Genomic DNA, 21,865 nt, shown 5'->3' with positions numbered 1-21,865 from the left:
TTCTAACAAACAGCACTGCAGATAAGATCTAAAGTCTAATCCAAGACATATTTTTCACATTTTCATTGTAATGTAATAAAGCAGCATTGAACCAGACTTGTCATCAAACTGAATCCCATGTTCCCAAGTGAATAATTAAAACTCGGCCTGCGATTGGATGAGTCCCTCTCCTGTATCCTCCGTTCTCCTGTCATCTGAATTTTTCATCCGTCCACCCTCGTGGCTCTGTCCGTCGAGAAACATCCCGCTCTCCGTTTAATAAGATTGTGGAACTTTACCTTTTCAACCTGCTTCGTTTTTTCCAATTCAATTCCAAATGGTCAGCGATGTATTACCTGCAGTATCATTACGCTATCAACCTTTCGAGAATAAACAAAGCCACCAAATCGGATTGCAGTACTTCCTCCAAATCCGGTTACGTTTGTCACAAGGTAAAAATGACGTTAACCTTGTTCCGTTTTAAAGCCATGTTAAATGTCATTGTATTATAACGTGGGATTATTTGGTTTGTCCTTTACAAAGAGCCAGGCGGATTGGGCCGTGTCTCTGGAGTCCCTCATGAAAAACCTGACATTTCTCTTCTCTCTTCATCCTTTCAGTATATGATTTCTGACGCTACGCAGCTCAATGGTGCCTCCAGGTGGTCAGACGCAGTTACAGCATCCAGAAAAGCAGACAAAAGTGCAATAGGTTTTGAAAATGACATATGTAACTGGGGGCTAGGCTTAAGAACGCCTGAAATAGTTCGACAAAATGAACTGACAATACTATTTTTGTAAACCTTGAAACACTAAACATTTATAGGCAAAAGTAAAAGTATAAGTGTTAAAAGTTCTATTTTACAGTACACAAAATGGTTTCATGTGAGTTTTAAGTTAATTATAAAGTTGTTACCTTAAAAAACACACCCGGAGTTGTGTTTTGTTTCATTCACACAGTTTTAAGTAAACCTGGTTCATCAGTCTATCCACATTTCCAAAGCTCAAAATGCTCTGTTCCACCCGGTGATGTCATGAAGTGGTAGTTTTCAAGTTAATGTCTATCTTTTACCTTTAGTTCATTGGCAATTCCAGATCTGAAATCATCCAAATGATTCAAGTGAAGGTGTACAGATTTTCGATATAACTACGTGACATCATAAGGTGGAGCAGAGGATTTTCAGTGTTGACCAAAAAAATAATGGTAACACTTTATTATAACTACACCTTATTTAGCCTTAATAAAGCATGAACTTAATAATGAACAAAGACTTAATTAATAATGAGTAACGCTTAGTAACTACTTAATTACTACCTTAATTAGCCCTTAACTTGCACTTAATTCACCTGTGCTGTAAATAGTTACTCATGTAGTGCCTTTAGCATACATATTACATACATAATTCACCACTAACTGGAGACATATTAATTACATGTTTACCTATGTTCAGTGTTTAGTTTTTGGGTTTGTGCTCTATATGCAGTATAGTCGCGGTCCCTGTAAAACCTGTTGACGTTTGAGGCACGCTTTTCTGTTTACCGTTTTAAGCCGTTTCTTGAGAGTTGTGAGTGCAGTTAATAAAGCGACACATGATTTTTTGTGTCTAAAATGTGAGAAGTTGTCGGCTCCTTTTTACTACGCATAACTTCCACACTGTTTGACCCCGACGTGGGCCTCTCCTCTACACATCGTCCCCAAGCCTGGAGGTGGCTGGCGTCCTTGCGGGGATTATCGACGGCTCAACGATGTGACAACGCCGGATCACTACCCAGTTCCACACGTGCAGGATTTTTCAACGCATCTTGCTGGTAAGGTGATTTTTTTCAAAGGTAGACTTAATCAGAGGATATCATCAGGTGCCTGTACATCCACTTGACATTCCCAAAACGGCAGTGATCACACCTTTTGGCCTGTCTGAGTTCCTACGCACACCTTTTGGGAAAAGGGGGCCTAGTCAGAGGACGTCCTCGTTTTGGAGGTTGGGCCAATTCAATTGATCGGGCAAGATCCAAATGAGCGTGTTTAAGTCGATCCACAGACACACACTCCGGTTTACCCCCTATGTCCACCACAAAGTGCTTGTTAACTACCTCCAAAACGTGGAAGGGGCCCTCACTCATAATTATTTCATAATTACTCATGAACTAAACATTTGAACCAACCATTATATTTAAGTACAAATTTGAGCATTTATTAATGATTAGTAAGCTATGAGAGAATGATTTACTAATAATGCAATGCAATGATAATTCCGGCAGCTATTATCTGTTAGTTATGTCTTTATGAGAGCTTTTCTAAAGTGAAGAAATAATTATGAGTTACTATTTACAGCACAAGTGAATTAAGTGCAAGTTAAGTGCTAATTAAGGCAGTAATTAAGTAGTTACTAAGCATGACTCATTATTAACTAAGGCTTTGTTCATGCTTTATTAAGGCTAAATAAGGTGTAGTTATGATAAAGTGTTACCAAAATAATAATAATGAATAAATAAATAAAAATAAAAATAAACTAAATATGCAGGGTTTGTGTGTGAATGAAACAAAAACACAACTCCACTTATACACAATGGAATCCAGGCACTCCAAAGAAGTAAAAATCGCACAAGGAAAAATACATAATTAAAAGGCCTTTATTTAAATGGCCAAAGCCAAGATGTTTCAGTCAAACTGGTTTTCATCAGGGCTTAGATAAAAAAAAAAGAGCATGGGCGTGGCCTTTAAGTAAAACACACCAACCAACAGTAGAGACGGGAGTTGATTAGAGGCTGACAAAGCAAATGTGAGACCAGCAGCACAGGTAAAGAAAAAAAAAAATGTATGTATATATTCTTTTCCCGCTGGTGATGTCATCAAGTGGTAGTTTTCAAGTTATCATCTGCCTTTTACCTTTAGTTCATTGGTAATTCCGGATCTGAAATCATCCAGATGATTCTAGTGAAGGTGTATGGACTTTCTATATTACCACATGACATCACAAGGTGGAACAGAGTGTTTCCAGTTTGACCAAAAAAAAAGTAAACTCAACTAAATATGCAGGGTTTGTGCGTGTGTGTAAATGAAACAAAACACAACTCCACTTATGTTATCGATGAGGAAACAACATAGATCAGAAAATAGTGTAATATGGGTCCTTTAAAGGTACATTATGTAACTTTTCTGATGGAGGGTCCATCTTAATTTTTTTATTTTTATTTTTTTTAAGTGATTTGTGTTGTATTTTTGTATGAAAAGTGCTCTATAATTAAACTTTGATTGATTTGATTGATTCAAAATATACACTGTGTAACTTTTTGGTTGAAGGTCCGTCACCTGCTTGTTTCCATGGATACCGGTATGTCATTGCTTTGCCTGGTGTGACATTAAATAGCTTTACCTTACATTTATTCAGTTACAGGTGGCTGTATAGCTCAAAAATACTGAGAAAAACAGAGCTCAAAATACTCTGTTCCACCTGGTGATGTCATCAAGTGGTAGTTTTCAAGTTAATATATACCTTTTACCTACCTAGTTCATTCGTAAATCATCCGAATGCTTTTAATGAAGGTGTATGGAGTTTAAAAACACAGTGGAGGACTTTCTATATTACCACATGACATCACAAGGTGGAACAGAGTGTTTTTAGTATGACAAACCCTCCATATTTAGTTTATTTTAACATGTGTGAATGAAACAAAACACAACCCTGCTTATGTTATTGCTGAGGAAACAATATTATAATAGTGTATAACAGTGTAATATGGGTCCTTTAAAGGTGCACTGTGTAACTTTTCTGGTGGAGAGTCCATTCAATGCTTTTTGTAACACAGTACATCTTTAAAATGTTAAAATTTTAAAAAGCGCTTTGTGTTGCTTTTTTGCATGAAAAGCCGCTCTATAAATAAAGTTTGATTGACTTGATTGATTCAAAATGTACACTGTGTAACTTTTTGGTTAGAGGTCCGTCACCTGCTTGTTTCCATGGATACCAGTATGTCATTGCTTTGCCTGGTATGACATTAAACAGATTTACCTCACATTTATTCAGTTACAGGTGTTTATAGCTCAAAAATACTGAGAAAAACAGGGATTCTGACTGTGAGCGGGATCCCCTCTCCACAGATCTGACCTGTAACTCGGTCTAGTTTGGTCTCAGTGAAGATAGAAAGGTTTAATACCATACTGTGAAATATTCCAGACAAAGCAATAACATCTTTAAGGATAAAAGCATTTGACGGACCCTCCACCAGAAAAGTTACACAATGCATCTTTAAGTTCCAGTAGTCCTCAGAGGTGGACCCCTAAATAAATTGTACATGGATTTTCAAACTCTGGGTTCTGATATGTTACTCGAGTCTCCATCGTGGCTGCACTCTGCATTTGGATAAAGTTTAATATTCCACTACTGAAATATTGATAGTTCTTTTATTATTGTGTTTTATTATTTTCACCCACAGTCTGTGAGGCTGCTGCTCTGTGCTGCGGCTTAGCCTCTGCAGTTATAAATGAGCTGTCATGCTGTGTGGGGTGAGCGAACAAAACAAACAAAAGCAAATGTGGATTTATGCACTCGCTAATAACAACGATGTCCAGAATTGTTTTATGGAATTCTTTTACGGTCAACAGGTCCAATACTCCAACATACTCAACTGACTAGGACTACGTTTACACTGAAACGAATCTGCGTGTCACTGTATCGGAAACCATCTGCGTCCACACACGTCGTTTCTGTGTCCGCAAGCCTTCCCTATCCACACAGCTTTGAGCATATTTGTTTACGTTTTACAGAAACGAAACTTAAAACCACATGGCTAATTTGCATAAACTAAGCACTCAAAAAACAGCTCCCGTTCAGCTTCTGTTGGACGATGAGGCTCAGCTTCTGTTGAGCTAAAGGACACGACCATTTTCTTCCACTTTATCCGGGGCCGGGTCGCGGAGGCAGCAGTCCAAGCAGGGATTCGCAGATTTCCCTTTCCGCGTATACTTCCTCCAGCTACTCCATGGGGATCCCAAGGCGTTCCCAGGCCAGCCGAGAGACATAGTCCCTCCAGCGTGTCCTGGGAGTTGATTTTATGTGTTCTTTCTGTGACAGAGGGGTGTTCTGCTGATGGTGAATCTGTTCTGTGCTTCACGTTGGAGATGGTTTATGTTAAACTTTTCCGAGATTATACGTCTGCAGGTCGTACACACAGACCATATATGTATGAATATACCAGTGTTGGGAAGGTTACTTTTAAAATGTATTCCCTTACAGATTACAGATTACATACCCCAAAATGTAACGTAATCCAATAAATTACTTAAAGTGAGTAAGGTAATCTGAATACTTTGGATTACTTGATTTGCTTTAGAGTAGCCAAGACTAGGATATCGTAACATAAGTCTGCTAAAAGACAATAAAAAAGACCAGTCTTTACTTAACTGTATTAAAAATATTATTGATAGAAGACGAGGAGACATTGTCCGCACAGCCTGGTTTAGTCCTGTTAAATCCTGGTTTAGATCTGGTTTAGTCCTGGTTTAGTCCTGGTTTAGTCCTGGTTTAGTCCTGGTTTAGACCTGGTTTAGACCTGCTTTAGACCTGCTTTAGACCTGGTTTATTGTCCAGCAATAAGTTCAATTACTGAAAAAAAAAAAAAAAAAAAAAGGGAATACCCCGAAATGTGAAAACAGGAAAATACCACTGTGTAATCCATTTATTTCAACAAAGTAACTGTAATCCAATTACCTCTCATTGAAACAGTAACTGTAACCGAATACAGTTACTCATAATTTGTACTCTGATTACGTAACTCCGGTATATGTAATCTGTTACTCCCCAACACTGGAACAGACATATATTCTAGCCTCTTAGCGTTGGCGGTGAATTACTTCGCGGCACATAGACCTACACCAGCGTATCGGCGTTTTCAGCGTCCACACGGCGCCGGCTCAGATTCATACTCAAATGAATTCGTGAGAGCTGGCGGCACCAGATTGTTCCGTGTCTGGAGCCGTTTTCAATCCGATTAGTGTGGACGAACACTGCATCCAGCTACTGAAGTTTGAGACGTTTCTTCTCGTCTTTTACACACTCACCTGCATTTAACATGTGCGGATCATTAAGACATATCCTCCTCACTAATGTTCATTTAGCATCAGAACTTATTTTAATTAGTTTGAGGTGAGTATTTTAGTTTGAGTGCGCTGACAACATCATTATCTATTGTTACAACTTCATGTTAACCGCACAGACAGCGGTGTTTTCTGCTCTCAGGCTGTTGGCACATCTGCTGCGTTCATAAACAAATAATCAGTCTAGAAATTATCCTCCTCATTGTTTAAGCCGCAGGGTACAAAATGTGTGAAAAGAGTAGCGGCTTATAGTCCAGAAATTACGTTATGTTCTTGCCATGGACATAAAAACACACATTAAATTCTGTCGTAATTATTAAAGTAAATGTAAGGTGAAATGAGAACAAAACATCACAGTCAAGTAAAGTCAATGTAATATATGCTAAATCATGCACATTTACATTACCATAAATTCTGACAGTAGCATTTGACTGAACTTTCTGCTTATGTCGCACAAACGGGGACATAGTACTGCATCAGCTAAAACACATGTAAGACAAAGCACCGCATGAAACCTTTGTACCATTAAAGACACATCGATAAAACAGCGGCTCCTTCAGTTCTAATGAGGAGGTCCTGAAACGCTTTTTGAACTAACGTGGATGTGGTGTGACAGTAAATGGCTTCACAGCAGCAGACAGGTCAGAGGTGGTTCAGCACAGGAAAAAGATGATCGATGGAGGATATGAAAGGGTAACCAGCCTTAAAAGTCGTGGTTTGAAGCTAAAGAAGTGTTAAGGGACCGTTTCTGTGACATTAAAGGTCCTATATAACACTAAATTGAGTCTACCTGGAGTTGTTTTTTGTTTCGTTCACACGTTTGAGTGACTTTATTATCAGTCTGTCTACATCTCTAAAGCTCAAAATGCTCTGTTAAATCTTGTGACGTCATGTGGAGTTAGTTTTCAAGATACCTTTTAACTTTAGTTCAGAAGAGACTGGTAATTCCAGGGCTAAAATCATCAAAAATGATTCTAGTGAAGGTGTATGGCGTTTAAAAACACAGTGGAGCACTCCCTGTATTACCACACGACATGACAAGGTGGAACAAAGTGTTTTCTTTACCTTTTCCGCACCATAGGGCACGCTCATAAACCTCTAACCCCATCAAAAAACGAATGCACGCCCCACAATCCAGAGCGCCCTATACACGAATCCACTCGGGTGTCCCAGCACGACTTCAGTAAACTACAAAGCCGCACCACCCGCAGCGCACGCAAACACACACGGAGCAGACAGTGACCGCTCAGCAAAAAACACCCACAGACATGTCGTGGAAAAAAATTATATATCTCTTGATGATAAGTAATGAATCCATTTGCGAAGCCCGATGAGGTTTTGGAATATAGACCAAGGTTTATTCTTGTTACAGCAGATATGGACAGGGCCTAGGTCTGTTAGGGTTAGGGTTAGGGTTAGGCCAAAGCCCAACAGCCACTCCCCACCAGCAGTATGTTCCCACTACATCTCCCACCGTATCTCCTCAGGTAGAAATCACATTCATTTACACAAAGACAGAATGAGAGAAATCTTTCCACCATCTAAATTTCTATCACTTCACACGGACGAAGAACGGAACGAAGGAATGGACCGAAAAAGCGAGTGCAATGTGCTGCTTCTAGACACAACTGAACAACTGAGTCACTGCGAACACGCCGATAATCCAGCGATCCCAGACAGCACCCTCCCTACACGCCACAACTGAACAAAGCCCAGAGTCACCGTGAACGCACCAAACAAACAAAACCACTGACCCATCCAACTGTTGTGTTTCCTTTAAAGTCCGGTGCGGTTTATTTGTGAAAAAAGTTCGAAAATAGACCATTTAATGACAGTGCGCCTTATAATCCGTCTGCGTCTAATAGTGCGGAAAATACGGTACTACACATTTTTATTCTCAGCATTGTAATTGTAACTAGGGGTGTGCAAAAATATCAAAATATTGAAAAATCAATATATCGTATCATTGAATGTGATGATACAGTATCGATATCATGAGCTGCTGTATCGATATATCTCCAAGAGTATTTTTTCGTATATTTTACTCATTATTTTATTACAGAGCTACAGTTTTTTTGCTTGTTCAGATTAAGGAAACTCATTTATGCGACACATCTGACATTTTCACGATTAAAACATTTTGACGATTAAAATGGGCATTTTTTGTAAGGAAACAGTTTAACAAAGACTTTAAGTATCACAGCCATGATTTAGCCATTATTTTTTTATTGAACCGTATCGAATCAATTTAAAATATATCATATCGTATTGAAAGTGCGCTGTATTGAGGTATGTATCGTATCGTGGTCTAAGTATCGAGATATGTATCGTATCAGCAACTTCATAATGATACCCAGCCCTAAATTATAACACGCTTTTATTTTAATGATTATTTAAGAAGATTACACTATGGGCGATCGTAATAAACCAAACCAAAAAAAAAGTACAACAAATCCTTCAGTCTGTGCAGAAGTATTACTGTATTCTTTTCCTATAAATATATGATTGAATAATAAAAGATGCTAAGATTTAAGAGTTGAGTTTTACAAGTTTTAGATGAGGAATGGGTAACAAAGCTCTCCCCCATTTTTTATTTTATTTTTTATTTTTTTACAACTGCAGCACCAGCACAGTACAAAGACTAATGTCCCTGCATCAAACCGAGATTTACACTTACAATCTGAGCTGGTGGACTCGTGTTTTATTCATTCACAGCAGAGTCATGTTTTACTTATGATTTGATATTCGTACTGGTGTTTTGAGAATACAGTAGGATCAGTGGGTGGAGAGGAGAAGGTGGTAGTGGAGATGAGTCACCGGTAAAACCTGTACCCCCGCACACAGCTCCATGTTATGTGGTTAGAGGCTGTAATGCGCCTGTCTGACCAGTAGAGGGTGTCCTATATACACAGCACTTCAGAATAAGAGGTTTCCCACTATTAAAAGGTGCTCTATGTAATTCTTGGGTTGAAGATTTGTCCGTCACCTGCTTTTTTTCTACAGATATGTCATTGCTCTGCCCGGAATGTTCCGTAGTATGACATTAAACAGCTCTAACTTACATTTATTCAATAACAGGTGTTTTTATAGCTCAAAAATACCTAGAAAAACAGGCGTTCTGAGTGTAAGCAGGGTTGCTTCTCCACAGATGCCAACCTATAACTCGATCTGGTTTGGTCTCCGTGAAGACAGAAAGATAGAAAATTGAATGCCATACTGTGAAACATTCCAGACAAAGCAATAACATCTCCATGGAGAAAAGCGTCTGACTGATCCTCCACCAGAAAAGGTACAAAATACACATTTAAGTCCTTAATTTTAATAGACAAAAATTCTAATAACTGCTGCAAAAAATGTGAGAAAAAAATGTAAGTTAATATTTAAAGGTCAAGTTGACTACACACTGGTATTACCTAGACTTTTTTTTTCTATTGATATCTGTAGATTATGTTGATCCAGTACAGTATTTTCTCCATAAAAATTGTTCATCTATATTTGACCCACCTTTCAGTGTCGCTGGGTGCTCTCTGTTAGAAGTAGAGGGCGACTACAGAGCACCCAGTGACTCATCTTCAGCTTCAAAGCCATTAACTTGAGGAATACCCAGTACTTCGATTATTGGCTTACGGCAGACATGTCAGACTCAGGCCCAGGGACCAAATTTGGCCCATGAGATCCTATCAAATATGTATTAGAGCTGTCTATAGAGACATTATTTATTTAAAATGTTGTTATTATTTTATATTATGTTTGTTCTGGATTCAATGTTTAAGCAAAACTATTACTAAACATTTATTTTAATAAGAAAAGGTTTAACACTACATATCTCGACAGAGGAGAAAACATGCAGATGTTATTGAAAATTTTCTGTAAATATTTAGTTTGACACACATTTTTAATTTTGGCCCTCTGTGAATTTGAGTTTGACACCTCTGCTCGAAGCCATTAAATTTGAGGAATACCTATTAGTTAGATAGATAGCCTATGGTATGTTACGCTGCAAGTTGATAGATAAGAAGTCAGAGGTTGTCCCCCAAGACACAGTTAGAACATAAGGTAAAAGAGAATCGTTTAGTATCATTATATTAAAGGGCCCATAATGTGCTGTTTTTTTGTTTTTGTTTTATCTGTGTTATAATATTGTTTCCTCATCATAAACACACCTGGAGTTGTGTTTTGTTTCATTCACACATTTAACACACAAACCCTGCATATATGTGTTTTTAAACTCCCTACACCTTTACTAGAATCATTTGGAGATTTTCATTCCTGGAATTTCCATTTCCAATTTCTGCTGAAGTTAAGGTAAAAAGGTAGTTTTAACTTGGAAAGTGCTGCTTCATAACATCACAAAGTGGAACAGAGGGTTTACATCTCCAAAAGCTCAAAACAGACTAATAATAAAGAGTTACTCAAGCATATGTGAATGAAACAAAACACAACTCCAGGTATGTTTTTGAGGAGGTAACAGCATTATAACACGACTTAAAGCTCAGAAAAAAAACATTTGGTGTAATATATCTTTAACTGTCAACTTGTAATCACCATTGTATCACCAGATTCTGCAGAAAAAGCTACTCATGCATGTTCTCTTCTGTTGTTTTCACTTATAACAGTAAAATACAAGAATAGCTCTTTAACTATTATGATCAGTTCCATATTTGAACTAAAACTATTAAAGTCCCTAACATGTTTAGACTGTCAACAATTTGAGTACCAGTAACTACTGTGATATTCTTGCTAATCACAATTATTCTGGACATGATAATACTGTATATTGTCTAATTGTACCTTCTTGTTTTTTGTTATGTCATTTTATGTCTGTGCAGTGGTGGAAGAAGTACTCAATTTTGTAATTTAAGTAAAAGTACAGATACTGGAGCAAAAAAATAATCAAGTATAGCGTGAAAAAACTGCTCAAGTAAAAAAGTGTTAAAGTACCCGTTTAAAAAAAGTGCTTTAAAAAAAAAGTAAAGGTATTTCACACATATTTGGAGATCTAATGGAGCTTCAAATGTAGTGATTTTGGTGCAGATTTGTGTTGAATTTGTTTCAGTTTCAGTTGTTTCTGTTGAACAAATCTTGTACTTTTTATGATGAACAGTATACAAATAAAAACTTTTATTTTCAGTTCTGTTCAAAAAAGTTGTGGAGTGGAAAGTACAGATACCAGCTCTCAAATGTGAAGTAAAAGAACAAAATATCCACTGTAAAGTGTATTTAAGTAAAGTACAGATAGCTACTTTACTTCTTTTAGTTCGTTATGTTCTGTCACTGTATCTCTGTGTGTTAATGCTACTGACGCCAGCTCCAAGCCAAATTTTTACAAGATGAGACAAAATAAATGAAAACCTGATACAAAATTCCTCTGTCGTCCCATGCATAGTCAGGACATGCAAACTCCACATAATTACTATATAAATTATCTTTGCAATAATGGGAAGATTTTTCTTATTTTAGTTGTTTAGTTGAATAAGTGAACTGATAATTGTGTAACTTTTCTGGTGGAGGGTACATCAAATGCTTTTTCTCCATGGAGATGTTGTTTTGCCTGGAATGTTTCAAAAGAAACAGAAAACGCACACCAAGATTCCTGCAGAGGTGCAAATGCAAGGAGTAGCCAGACCAGGGTGAAAAAATGCATAGCACACTCGGCTGGCCGATGTCCAAATACTTTTTTATTAACAAAATAACGTTTCGGCAAAAAAAGCCTTCATCAGATATTTTTCTTGTCTTGGACCACAGCACAACCTTGAATGTTTCACAGTATGGCATTAAACCTTTCTATCTTCAAACCAGACCAAACCAGACCAAGTTATAGGTCAGATTTGCGGAGAGGCACAGTCAGAATGTCTGTTTTTCTAGGTATTTTTAAACTATAAAACCACCTATAAGTTAATAAATGTAACGTAGAGCTGTTTAATGTCATACTGTGGAACATTTCAGCCAGAGCAATGATATATTCATAGAAACAAGCAGTTGACGGAAAAATAACCAAAAAGCTATATAGTGCCTACTGTCATAGTACTTGAAAATGGTTTACTGGGATTAACTTTTATTCTTTATTGTCTTGCTTTACTGCTTATTGTGTCAGTGGCTTAAAGTAGTTTCAATATAATATTTTATTGTTTTATTGTTTTCCCTGAAGCAGTATATTGTGCTTTAAATTTAGTTCTTGTGACAGGCCTAACTCCACATAAAAACCTGGAAAGTTTTGGCAAATGAAAATTTAAAAATGGGACTTTTTTGTTGTGATATACGCGTGCTAACCACTCTGCCACTACTGTAATGTACTGCAAAGTGTCTGTGTGTAGTATAGGCCTGTCACGATAACAAAATGTATATTGCTGAAGTAAATATAGATGAAAAAATTATAATATTGAAACAGATTTATGCCAGTGACACAAAAACCCAAAAGCAGAATTATCCCAAAAAACTAAATCTACAATATTCTTCAAAAAGAAAAAAAAAAGAAAAAAAATCTGCAATAAATGAAATGAATGAAGCACTTTAGTACGTCGTTTTTAATATTAAATCCTCAAAAGTATAGTTCCAGCTTACATATATTAAACGATAAGTCTTTCTAGTAATTATCATGACAGGCGTAGTGTAGTATCTGTAGTATGTGTAGTATTTTTGGAGACTTACTGCGACACTTGGCACAGCGTCCCTTGTACTCGTGCAGACTGCGTTCACTCAGCGACCTCCTCTGTCCGCTCTCCCTGATGCGAGCTGCCTCCTCTTTGGCGTACACCCCCAGCTCCTGGGTGTAGCGCCCATACATCTGAAACACACACAAACACACACACACACACAGACACTGATTAGACGCTAGAATCAATGAGAGACTGTGCAGAAGATCATTACAACAAGATGCATGGTAAAGCGCACGTGACGTGTTACACTGCTGATTTTACTAAAACAGTTAAAGGTGCACTGTGTAACTTTTCTGGTGGAGGCTCCGTTACCTGCTTGTTTTTATGGATATGTCATTGCTCTGCTTAAAACATTCCACATTATGACATCCAATAGCTTTACCTTTAGACTTAGACAAACTTTATTGATCTACAAGTGAAATTATGTGGACACAGTAGCTCACACATCACAGTAAAGCAAAAATATAAATGGTAATAATAAATTCTAACCCTCTAATGCCATTTGTATCATATATGATACACAACATTCTGAGACCTCTGCCCACCCACATAATCAATATTTTACTTTTATTTTTTTACATATATTTATAATCATTTCACACACATGTACTGTGGGGAATGTAATGTACATCTGTGCGTGAACTTGGACAGAAACTATGTGGCAAAATAAAAATCATCCTGTTCAGACATTTAAAAACAAACATAAGGAAATGTTCAGAAAAGATTAAGATTAAATGCATGAAAGAGAATTTAATTTGGTCCTAAAATAAACATGGTTGGGTTCTATAAAATGGCTATGAACGTATCGAATATGATACATTTTTTATTTATAAAATGGTCAAAGTTATTAATATTATTTTATTTTTTTACATTTTGTTGAAAGGTTCAATAAATAGTTAAATATCACAGGATCTGAATTTTCGGTCCATTATTTCACGTGTTAGGCTTTATAGGGCTAAATAAGTAGCAAAAAAAGATGGCAAGAGACAGGTGTCAAATAAGACATAATTATATAAATGTAAATGTACAAATCAAAATAAAATATAAAGATAAGTAATAAAATGAAAAATCACAGCTTTGTACAAGAGGTCATAGGAAGACTGTGCAACAATATGATGACTGACAGGACATATTGTTATCCATTACATAAAGATGTGTTGTTGTACAGGTGTAGGGAGTATTATCTGTTACATAATGGTGAGTTGTAAGGAGTATTTATAGCTTCGCTTAAACAAAATTCAGCACAAATCTGTATCAAAATCTCTAGACTTGAAGCTGCATAGGAAGTCTACATGAAATACTTTTACCTTTTACTCTAAGTATATTTTTTAAACACGTACTTTAATACTTTAATTAAAGAAGCACTGTGTCTGTCACCCGCTTGTTTCTATGGATATGTCACTGCACTTCCTGGAATGTTCATTAAACAGGTCACATTTATTCAATCGCAGGTGGTTTTATAGCTTAAAAATACCTAGAAAAACAAACATTCTGACTGTGAATGGGGTCGCCTCTCCACATGGTCTCCATGAAGAGAGAAAGGTTTAATGCCATACTGTGAAACATTCCACACAAAGCAATAACATGCATAACTCTGGAGAAAAAACGCTTGATGAACAATCCACCGGAAAAGTTACACAACGCACCTTTAAGATCATTATTTTTAATATTTTTCTGTTTAAAATTTTGCTTCCTGCTTGGAAATCGTGACATCACACTTGGGAATTCCAACTGTTACCTAGAAAAACTCCTCATGTAGCTACACAGAAATTATTATCTGTCAATAAAAATACAAAATATAAGACTACACCTTTATTTTGTTTAACATTTTGTGTGTGTGTAAACTGCTAAACTTTTGGATAGATTTCTCCATTGTGTGATGCGTTTAGAACTCTCCACTTCCAATAATTTTTATTTACAATAGTGATAATCCCACCAAATTAAGTAAAAATTTGAGAATCATAAAAATTCTGTTATACACACTTTAATACTAATAATAAGCTGTAGTAGAAGAAGCAGAAATAAAAGAAGCAGTTGTAGTAGTAGTTTTAGAAGTTGTCATACTTTAAATCCGCATAACCTTCTCTAGAAAAGTCCAGAGTTATATATTTGTATTAGACAATAATTAAAAAAAACAGTGACACAGAATCACAGCAAAGGCTTTAGGTCAGCAGAACAGTAAGAACAGGAAGTGCTACAGTGAGCACAGTGCGCAGACAGCAACTTTAACTTCCATTATATCTCTATGGACAGCACGAGCAAACTAAATGCCTAATAAAACACAATAATACAAGACAGGCCGTGTCAGTGGAGTTCAAAACAAGCAGCCAATTTGTAACTCTGAATTTATGCTGTTGTGCTGGTCTTATATTACACAAAAATGACTCGGGTTATAATGTTGTTACCTCATCAAAAACATACTTGGAGTTGTGTTTTGTTTCATTTACACATTTTTGAATATCCCTGTATCTGTGTCTGTTTACATCTCCAAAGCTCAAAATGCTCTGCTCCACCTTGTGATGTAATCAAGTACTAGTTTTCACTTTAACAACCACCTTTTACTTTTTGTTTTTTAGAAGAGACTGTCAATTCCAGATCTGAAATTACCCAAATGATTTTAGTGAAGGTGCATGGAGTTTAAAAAAAAAGCAGTTAAGCACTTCCTGGAGTGTGAAAAAATATCTAAATATCGATGTATCGTATTGTTTAATGTGAGGAGACAATATTGATAACGTAGGCTGCTGTATCGATATATCACCAAGAGTATTTTTTGGTATATTTTACTAAATTATGTTGTCACAGTGCTACAGTTTTGTTGTTTGTTTAGAGGAAGGAAATTTGTTTATGCAACAAATTTGACTTTTTCAGCTTTTGATGATTAATATGGTGTGTTTCATATGAACTTTTTTAAACCACTTTTTGTGCAAAGACAGCCATGAGTTAGCATTATTTTTTATTGAACTGTATCACATTGAATCGTACTGAATCGAAGCTCACTGTATCGAAGTATGTGTCGTATCATGGCCCATGTATTGAGGTATGTATCATATCGCGGCCTACGTATCGAGGTATGTATCCTATTGTGCCTATGTATCAAGTTATTTAGCATATCGTGGTCCATGTATCGAGGTATAGTGGCCCATGTATCAAAGTATCTCTATCTAAAGTATTATGGCCTACGTATCGAGGTATGTACGTATCATATCGTAGCCTACGTATCGAGGTATGTACGCATCATATCGTAGCCTACGTATCGAGCTATGTATCATATTGTGGCCTACGTATCGAGGTATGTATCGTATCGTGGCCTATGTATCGAGGTATGTATCGCATCGTGGCCTATGTATCCAGGTATGTATCGTATCGTGGCCCATGTATCGAGGTATGTATCGTATCGTGGCCATGTATTGAGATGTGTATTGTGGCCTATGTATCAAGGTATGTACCACATGTCGTGGCCTATATATCCAGGTATGTATCGTATCGTGGTCCAGGTATTGAGATATGTATTGTGGCCCATGTATCCAGGTATGTACCGCATCGTGGCCTATGTATCCAGGTATGTATCGTATCGTGGCCCATGTATCGAGGTATGAATCGTATCGTGGTCCATGTATTGAGATATGTATTGTGGCCTATGTATCAAGGTATGTATCATATCGTGGCCTATGTATCGAGGTATGTACCACATCGTGGCCTATATATCCAGGTATGTATCGTATCATGGTCCATGTATCGAGGTATGTATCGCATCGTGGCCTATGTATCGAGGTATGTATCGTATCGTGGCCTATGTATCGAGGTATGTATCGTATCGTGGCCTATGTATCCAGGTATGTATCGTATCGTGGCCTATGTATCCAGGTATGTATCGTATCGTGGCCTATGTATCCAGGTATGTATCGTATTGTGGCCTATGTATCGAGGTAGAATCATTTTACCATCAATCAGAAAACAGTGTAATATGGGACCTTTAAATGTTGTCTTAGTAAACATGATAAAGTCTAAAATGTCATCATGTAATCGTTTCATTAGGTAAAGTAATGGCTGAAAATGGTCGTCTAGACAACCATTACAAGTTTATACGCGGCATTAAGTCTGGCATTTGATAATCGAGTTTGATTTCCTGACACAGAACAAATGGTGCCGTTTTAATGCAATCGGACTGAGAAATAACCAACCAAAAGGAGTCATGCCAATATTGTGCTCCAATTTTCTTAATCCTGTGTCTATTTAATTTTAAGGTGCACTGTGTAACTTTTTGCTAAGCGGGTCATCTCACACATTCTTGTTTCTATGTATATGTCATTGCTTTACCTGGAATGTTCCACAGTATGACATTAAACAGCTCTACTTTACATTTATTCAATTACAGATGGTTTTATAGCTCAAAAATACCTGAAAAAACACGGATTCTGATTGCAAACGGCATCACTTCTCCATAGATCTGACTTGTAACCTGGTCTGGTTCGGTCTCCGTGGTGACAGAAAGGTTTAACACCATACTGTGAAACATTCCAGACAAAGCAATAACATACCCATGGACAGAAGTATTTAACGGATTCTCCACCAGAAAAGTTACACAATGCACCTTTAAGATACTTGTCCCCTCTCTTAATTTTTGTCACGATAACAAATTTTCAATTGCAATACATAGACAATAAACGATAATATTTAAACCAAACCATGAAGCAGAATTAACCCCCTAAAAAGTACTATTCTAGTGCTGTGGAAAAAAATATATATATACACCACTTGATGATAAATAATTAATCCATTTGCAAAGCCTGATGAGTTTTTGGAATACAGACCAAGGTTTATTCTTGTTACAACAGATATGGACAGGGTCTAGGCCTGCGCTGCCATTTGACCTGTCTCTTCCCTAGTCTCTGCCCCAGAGCATTTGAGCTCTGAGTATTTATACAGAAATACAAGTTACATCCATATCAAAGCAGAATGACTTTCACAGACGTGTGCTAATCAACGTAACACGCATTTGAGGACAGCTAAGACAACAATGGGCTTCCTGAGGGTGGGGACAGTTGTTTCCGCTGAGCCATTAAACATGTTAATGACTGGTCTGGGTCTCAAGTAGAAATCAGATTCATTTACACAAAGACAAATTGAGAGAAATCTTTCCACCATATAAATTTCCATCACACTATATTCTTTGTACTTCAGTAGGTAGATAGAATACGAGTTTCCCACCAGTACAAAGAAAAAGTACTCATGATAAATACTGATATAGTCTTTATCATGACAGGCTTAGTCTCTTGAGTACACAAAATATTCTTTCAATTATATCTAGTCACAGTATTAGTATTACTTATTACTGTTTGAAGGGTTACACAGACATTTTGTGTTACTTATTATTTAGTTCTGTTGCTTTATTGTACTTATAACCATTATTATCATCATTGTTAAATCAAATACTAAAAGCAATTAACAGTGGTAATTGGGGCATTTAATATATTAAGTACATTATATATTTTGTCAACAATCCCTTATTGTTGGAGTCCATGGAAATGCTGTTTACACAATCTCAAACTTAAAGACAAAGACGAAATATGTAACTTTTTCTATTGAAGAGCCCAGGGTGGAGAAGTTTGTGCTTTTCCAGGAACGTATGTACACAAGCTTTATTTGATTGTTTTTAGAAATACAGTATATCAACCGGAAGATAGATAAAGATAATATAAAGATAAGTTTTAAATCACACAGCGGAACATTCTAGGCGAAGCTAAAACATCTCCATGGAAACAAGCAGGTCACACACCCATCGTCAGAAATGGTACACAGTGCACGCAGCTTTTACACATTAATTAGAATTCATCTTCTCAAAATACTAGGTTCACTAAAATGCTTTTCAGGTTAAAAAGACGGCGAGCCTAGACTTCCTAGAAGAAGGCCCCTATGTGTACTGAAGTCAAGTGTTTGGATAACACACAGTAAATATGTAATCCTCCACCTCCACCTCCGCAAGGCCCACACTCGCAGCTGTGAACAGGCCTAGAACCACACTGTCCATACAAAAAAAATATGTATATACAAAAATAGAACCTGGGGGTATTTTTAGAAACACTGTTTGGGAAACGTAGTTCAGCCAGGTCACAGGGTTAAAGACATTGGTCAGACAATTGTTAGTATTGCAGCCAGTCCCTTCTACATTCTGTTCAAATCCAGAAAAAAAAACTGTCCAAATTGCAGACAAATTGTATTACGTGTCTCTCAAATGTGGAAGACATCTATCAGAAATTCTCGTGTCATTCAGTATTACTTCTTTTTCCTGAAATAAGTAATGCAGTAGTTTGGTGCGTTGATGGTTGATTCTGTAAAAACCTGATCTCTTTCTTTATGTCGATTTCCTAAGCAGTGATGTTTGCTTTTGACGTGACTGGAGTGTGCATCTCCCACTGATTGTTAATCCACCTGTCAATCACGTCCTTTCAAATCAGGAAGACAGAACACAGGTCCAGATGCACAAGTTTTGGCTGGACAGGTAAGCTAACACTGGCTCTGGAGATGAAAAAAATGTACAGAGAAAGAACTAGAGCTGCACAAAATATTACAATCGAAATCAAAATTTGAGTTGTTTGATTTGTGGTTTTATAGAAAAACGTGTGATGTTCTAAAATGTATGGTATTTTTAGTGTATTAGTTTAACAGTTCAAATTCTGGTACTATCTTCAGAGTGGTTTCAGTGTGACTCTGGAATATATAATTTTAAAAGGTAGGGTTCTGTTCAAATTTATGATAGTTATAATCTGGAGTTTTGGCCTCTGCTTACTCCTCTCACTGAACTCTGTGCTCTGATTTTAAGTGGGACCAAGCTCTACACAGAGGAAAGTCAAGGAAGAAGGGCAATAACATCTTTCCCCTTGATAAAATTCAATAAACATTCTTTGTTTCAGCTTTAAATCCTCGATTTCAGGAATCGTTGCCAACACAGAATGTCTGGCTCTTCGCTGATTGGCTGGTGCCCAAACTCGCACTTCCAGGGTTTTTGCGAACCGTCTAGTGCAGGGGTGCTCACACTTTTTCAGCATGCGAGCTACTTACAAAATGACCAAGTCATAATGATCTACCTAATACAAAGCCAAGCAAACTGCACTGAAACACTCTGTGTCCCTCTTCTGAACCCTCACCCACAGTTTGAGAAGCCCTTCTTTAAGAGAACTTCCTCTGGCACTTTACACAAAACTGTGAAAAAAGTGAAGGATGTAGGTAAGATTTTTAAACCTGTTTTTTAAAGTTCCAAACTGGAGTTGCATTCTTTTCTTGTTCTGCAGTGATATTTACCAGCCTCTGCACGTTTACCAAACCAAACACACATCGTGACAAACACAGATGCATTTGTGCACTTTTGTTAGACAAACTTCAGCCAAATGTGGCAGTAGGTCTGTTCTGTAGATCCGCTCTATGCTGTAGACCTGCTTTGTGCCAACACTGGAACACAAATTTAGACTGGTTTTTGCTTCACGTTTGGTCTTGCTCTTCTAATCAGCGCACTGTGGGAGGGGCTTGTGTTGGCTGTACGCAGGAAGGAGCGAGAGCGTGAAAAGGCGAGGGGCGGCGTGCTGACGTGAGGCAGATGGACAGGTAGGATGTTTAGGAAGTTGAACCTGCCCTGTGATGCACGCTGGTACACGAGGGCACACGCTGTCGCAGACGAGCCGTGCATAGGGAGCGTGTGTGTTTGTGATGTGCCGTAGAGTCTCCGCGGGTTTCAAATGAGCGCACAGGCTGCACTGAGACGCCCCACACGCTCCTGCACCCGCTACAAGTTTATTACCAACAGCAGCGGCCGTAATGAAATATGATCACACTTGTTGAGTGTCAGACCTTCAGTGAGAGACAAGACCGAGTCCAAATGTGAGTCTGAGACGAGACACGGCGATCTACCCACACGACCTTGGTGATCGACTAGTAGATCGCGATCAATGTATTGAGCACCCCTGGTCTAGTGTGTTCCAATTCTTGACCTAGTCGCTCGCGAGAAATGAAATAAAGTAGAGGCACTAGGTGGCGCAAGCCTGTCTAGGGGATGGTCTGATAGACAACAAATTGTCAAGACTCAACAAATGCCCAAAGGTCCATTCCCCATGTCAAAGCTGAAGCAGATCTCACTAAAAACATGACATTTCGGGATATGTAATTAGCAAAATTCTGATAAAATTCCTATTCTTTTGTGGGTTTGGAGTACAAACGGCTCCAGATTCTGGCTGATTTGATTGAAAATAAATGGGTTACAGATTTTCATTAATGTTTCACATGTCCATGAGATTGAGAGTTCCCTTTTATCAGAAGCTGGACAAACAGAAATTAATTAAGAAAAAGTACAAGGGCCCGTTTCTGCCCCTGGGAACACAAACAGGTTAATAATAATATTTGGAAGCAACAATACCTGCCTCAAACTGTTTTAAAAGCTTCCATTTTCATTCCTAAAACTCTGAGATGCCACAGAGGGCACGAACACAAACTGCAACAACTGAAACAGGAAGCGGATTCTTGGGGTTGCCCGACTTCAAATGCCAACCACTGCTCTACCCAAGATGCAGTTCTGTGAGGCATTCCCAGCCGTGCTCATGATCACCAGAGCAAAGTTTTAATTAAGACACTTGAAATGCCAAGACTGAGCGGAGAAACCCAAAATAAGCTCTTGTGATACGTGCCCCTCCAAACATGCAAACAAACAGCCCCATGTGCAACAAAGGCATTACTGCTCTAAGCCTGTCATTAGCTTCAGTCACAAGGCCGCTCGGCTCACAGATCTGGCTAAATGATCCCAGATGAACGGTTGCCCCAGTTACATGTGTAATTTGTAGTGGGCAGTGGCTCAGTCAGTTCAGTGAGGTCAGTAGTCCTTGGGCAAGACACCTAAAGACACATTATGCAACTTTTTGGATGGAGAGTTGCTCAAACGCTTTCCTCATGGAGACGTTATTGCTTCATCTGGAATGTTTAACGGTATCGTATTAAACCTTCATGGAGACCAAACCAGGCCAAGTTACAGTTCAGATCTGCGGAGAGGCGACCCCGCTCACAGTCATTTTTGAAAGGTATGTAAGGAAAACTGATTAATGTCATACTTTGGAACATTCCAGGCAGAGCAGGTGCATATCCATAGAAACAAGAAG

The 21,865-nt window shown here is 37.8% G+C and overlaps 1 protein-coding gene across 2 annotated transcripts in view; it reads right to left on the bottom strand.

The window, feature by feature from the left end:
* The window catches only part of clcn2c (chloride channel 2c), a 301,208-nt gene that overhangs the window by 215,456 nt on the left and 63,887 nt on the right, over positions 1 to 21,865 (bottom strand). For both annotated transcript variants that reach the window (XM_055147757.1, XM_020926770.2), the window contains exon 2: positions 12,721 to 12,856. In XM_055147757.1, the coding sequence (XP_055003732.1) occupies positions 12,721 to 12,856 (136 nt within the window). The remainder of the gene's footprint in view (positions 1 to 12,720; positions 12,857 to 21,865) is intronic.

This window comes from Boleophthalmus pectinirostris, unplaced genomic scaffold, assembly GCF_026225935.1.
Source record: "Boleophthalmus pectinirostris isolate CB_2022bp ecotype Guang Dong unplaced genomic scaffold, ASM2622593v1 HiC_scaffold_9, whole genome shotgun sequence".
In the NCBI taxonomy this organism is placed as follows: domain Eukaryota; kingdom Metazoa; phylum Chordata; class Actinopteri; order Gobiiformes; family Gobiidae; genus Boleophthalmus; species Boleophthalmus pectinirostris.
Note: the sequence above shows the minus strand (reverse complement) of the source record. Positions and strands in the feature narration are given on the sequence as shown.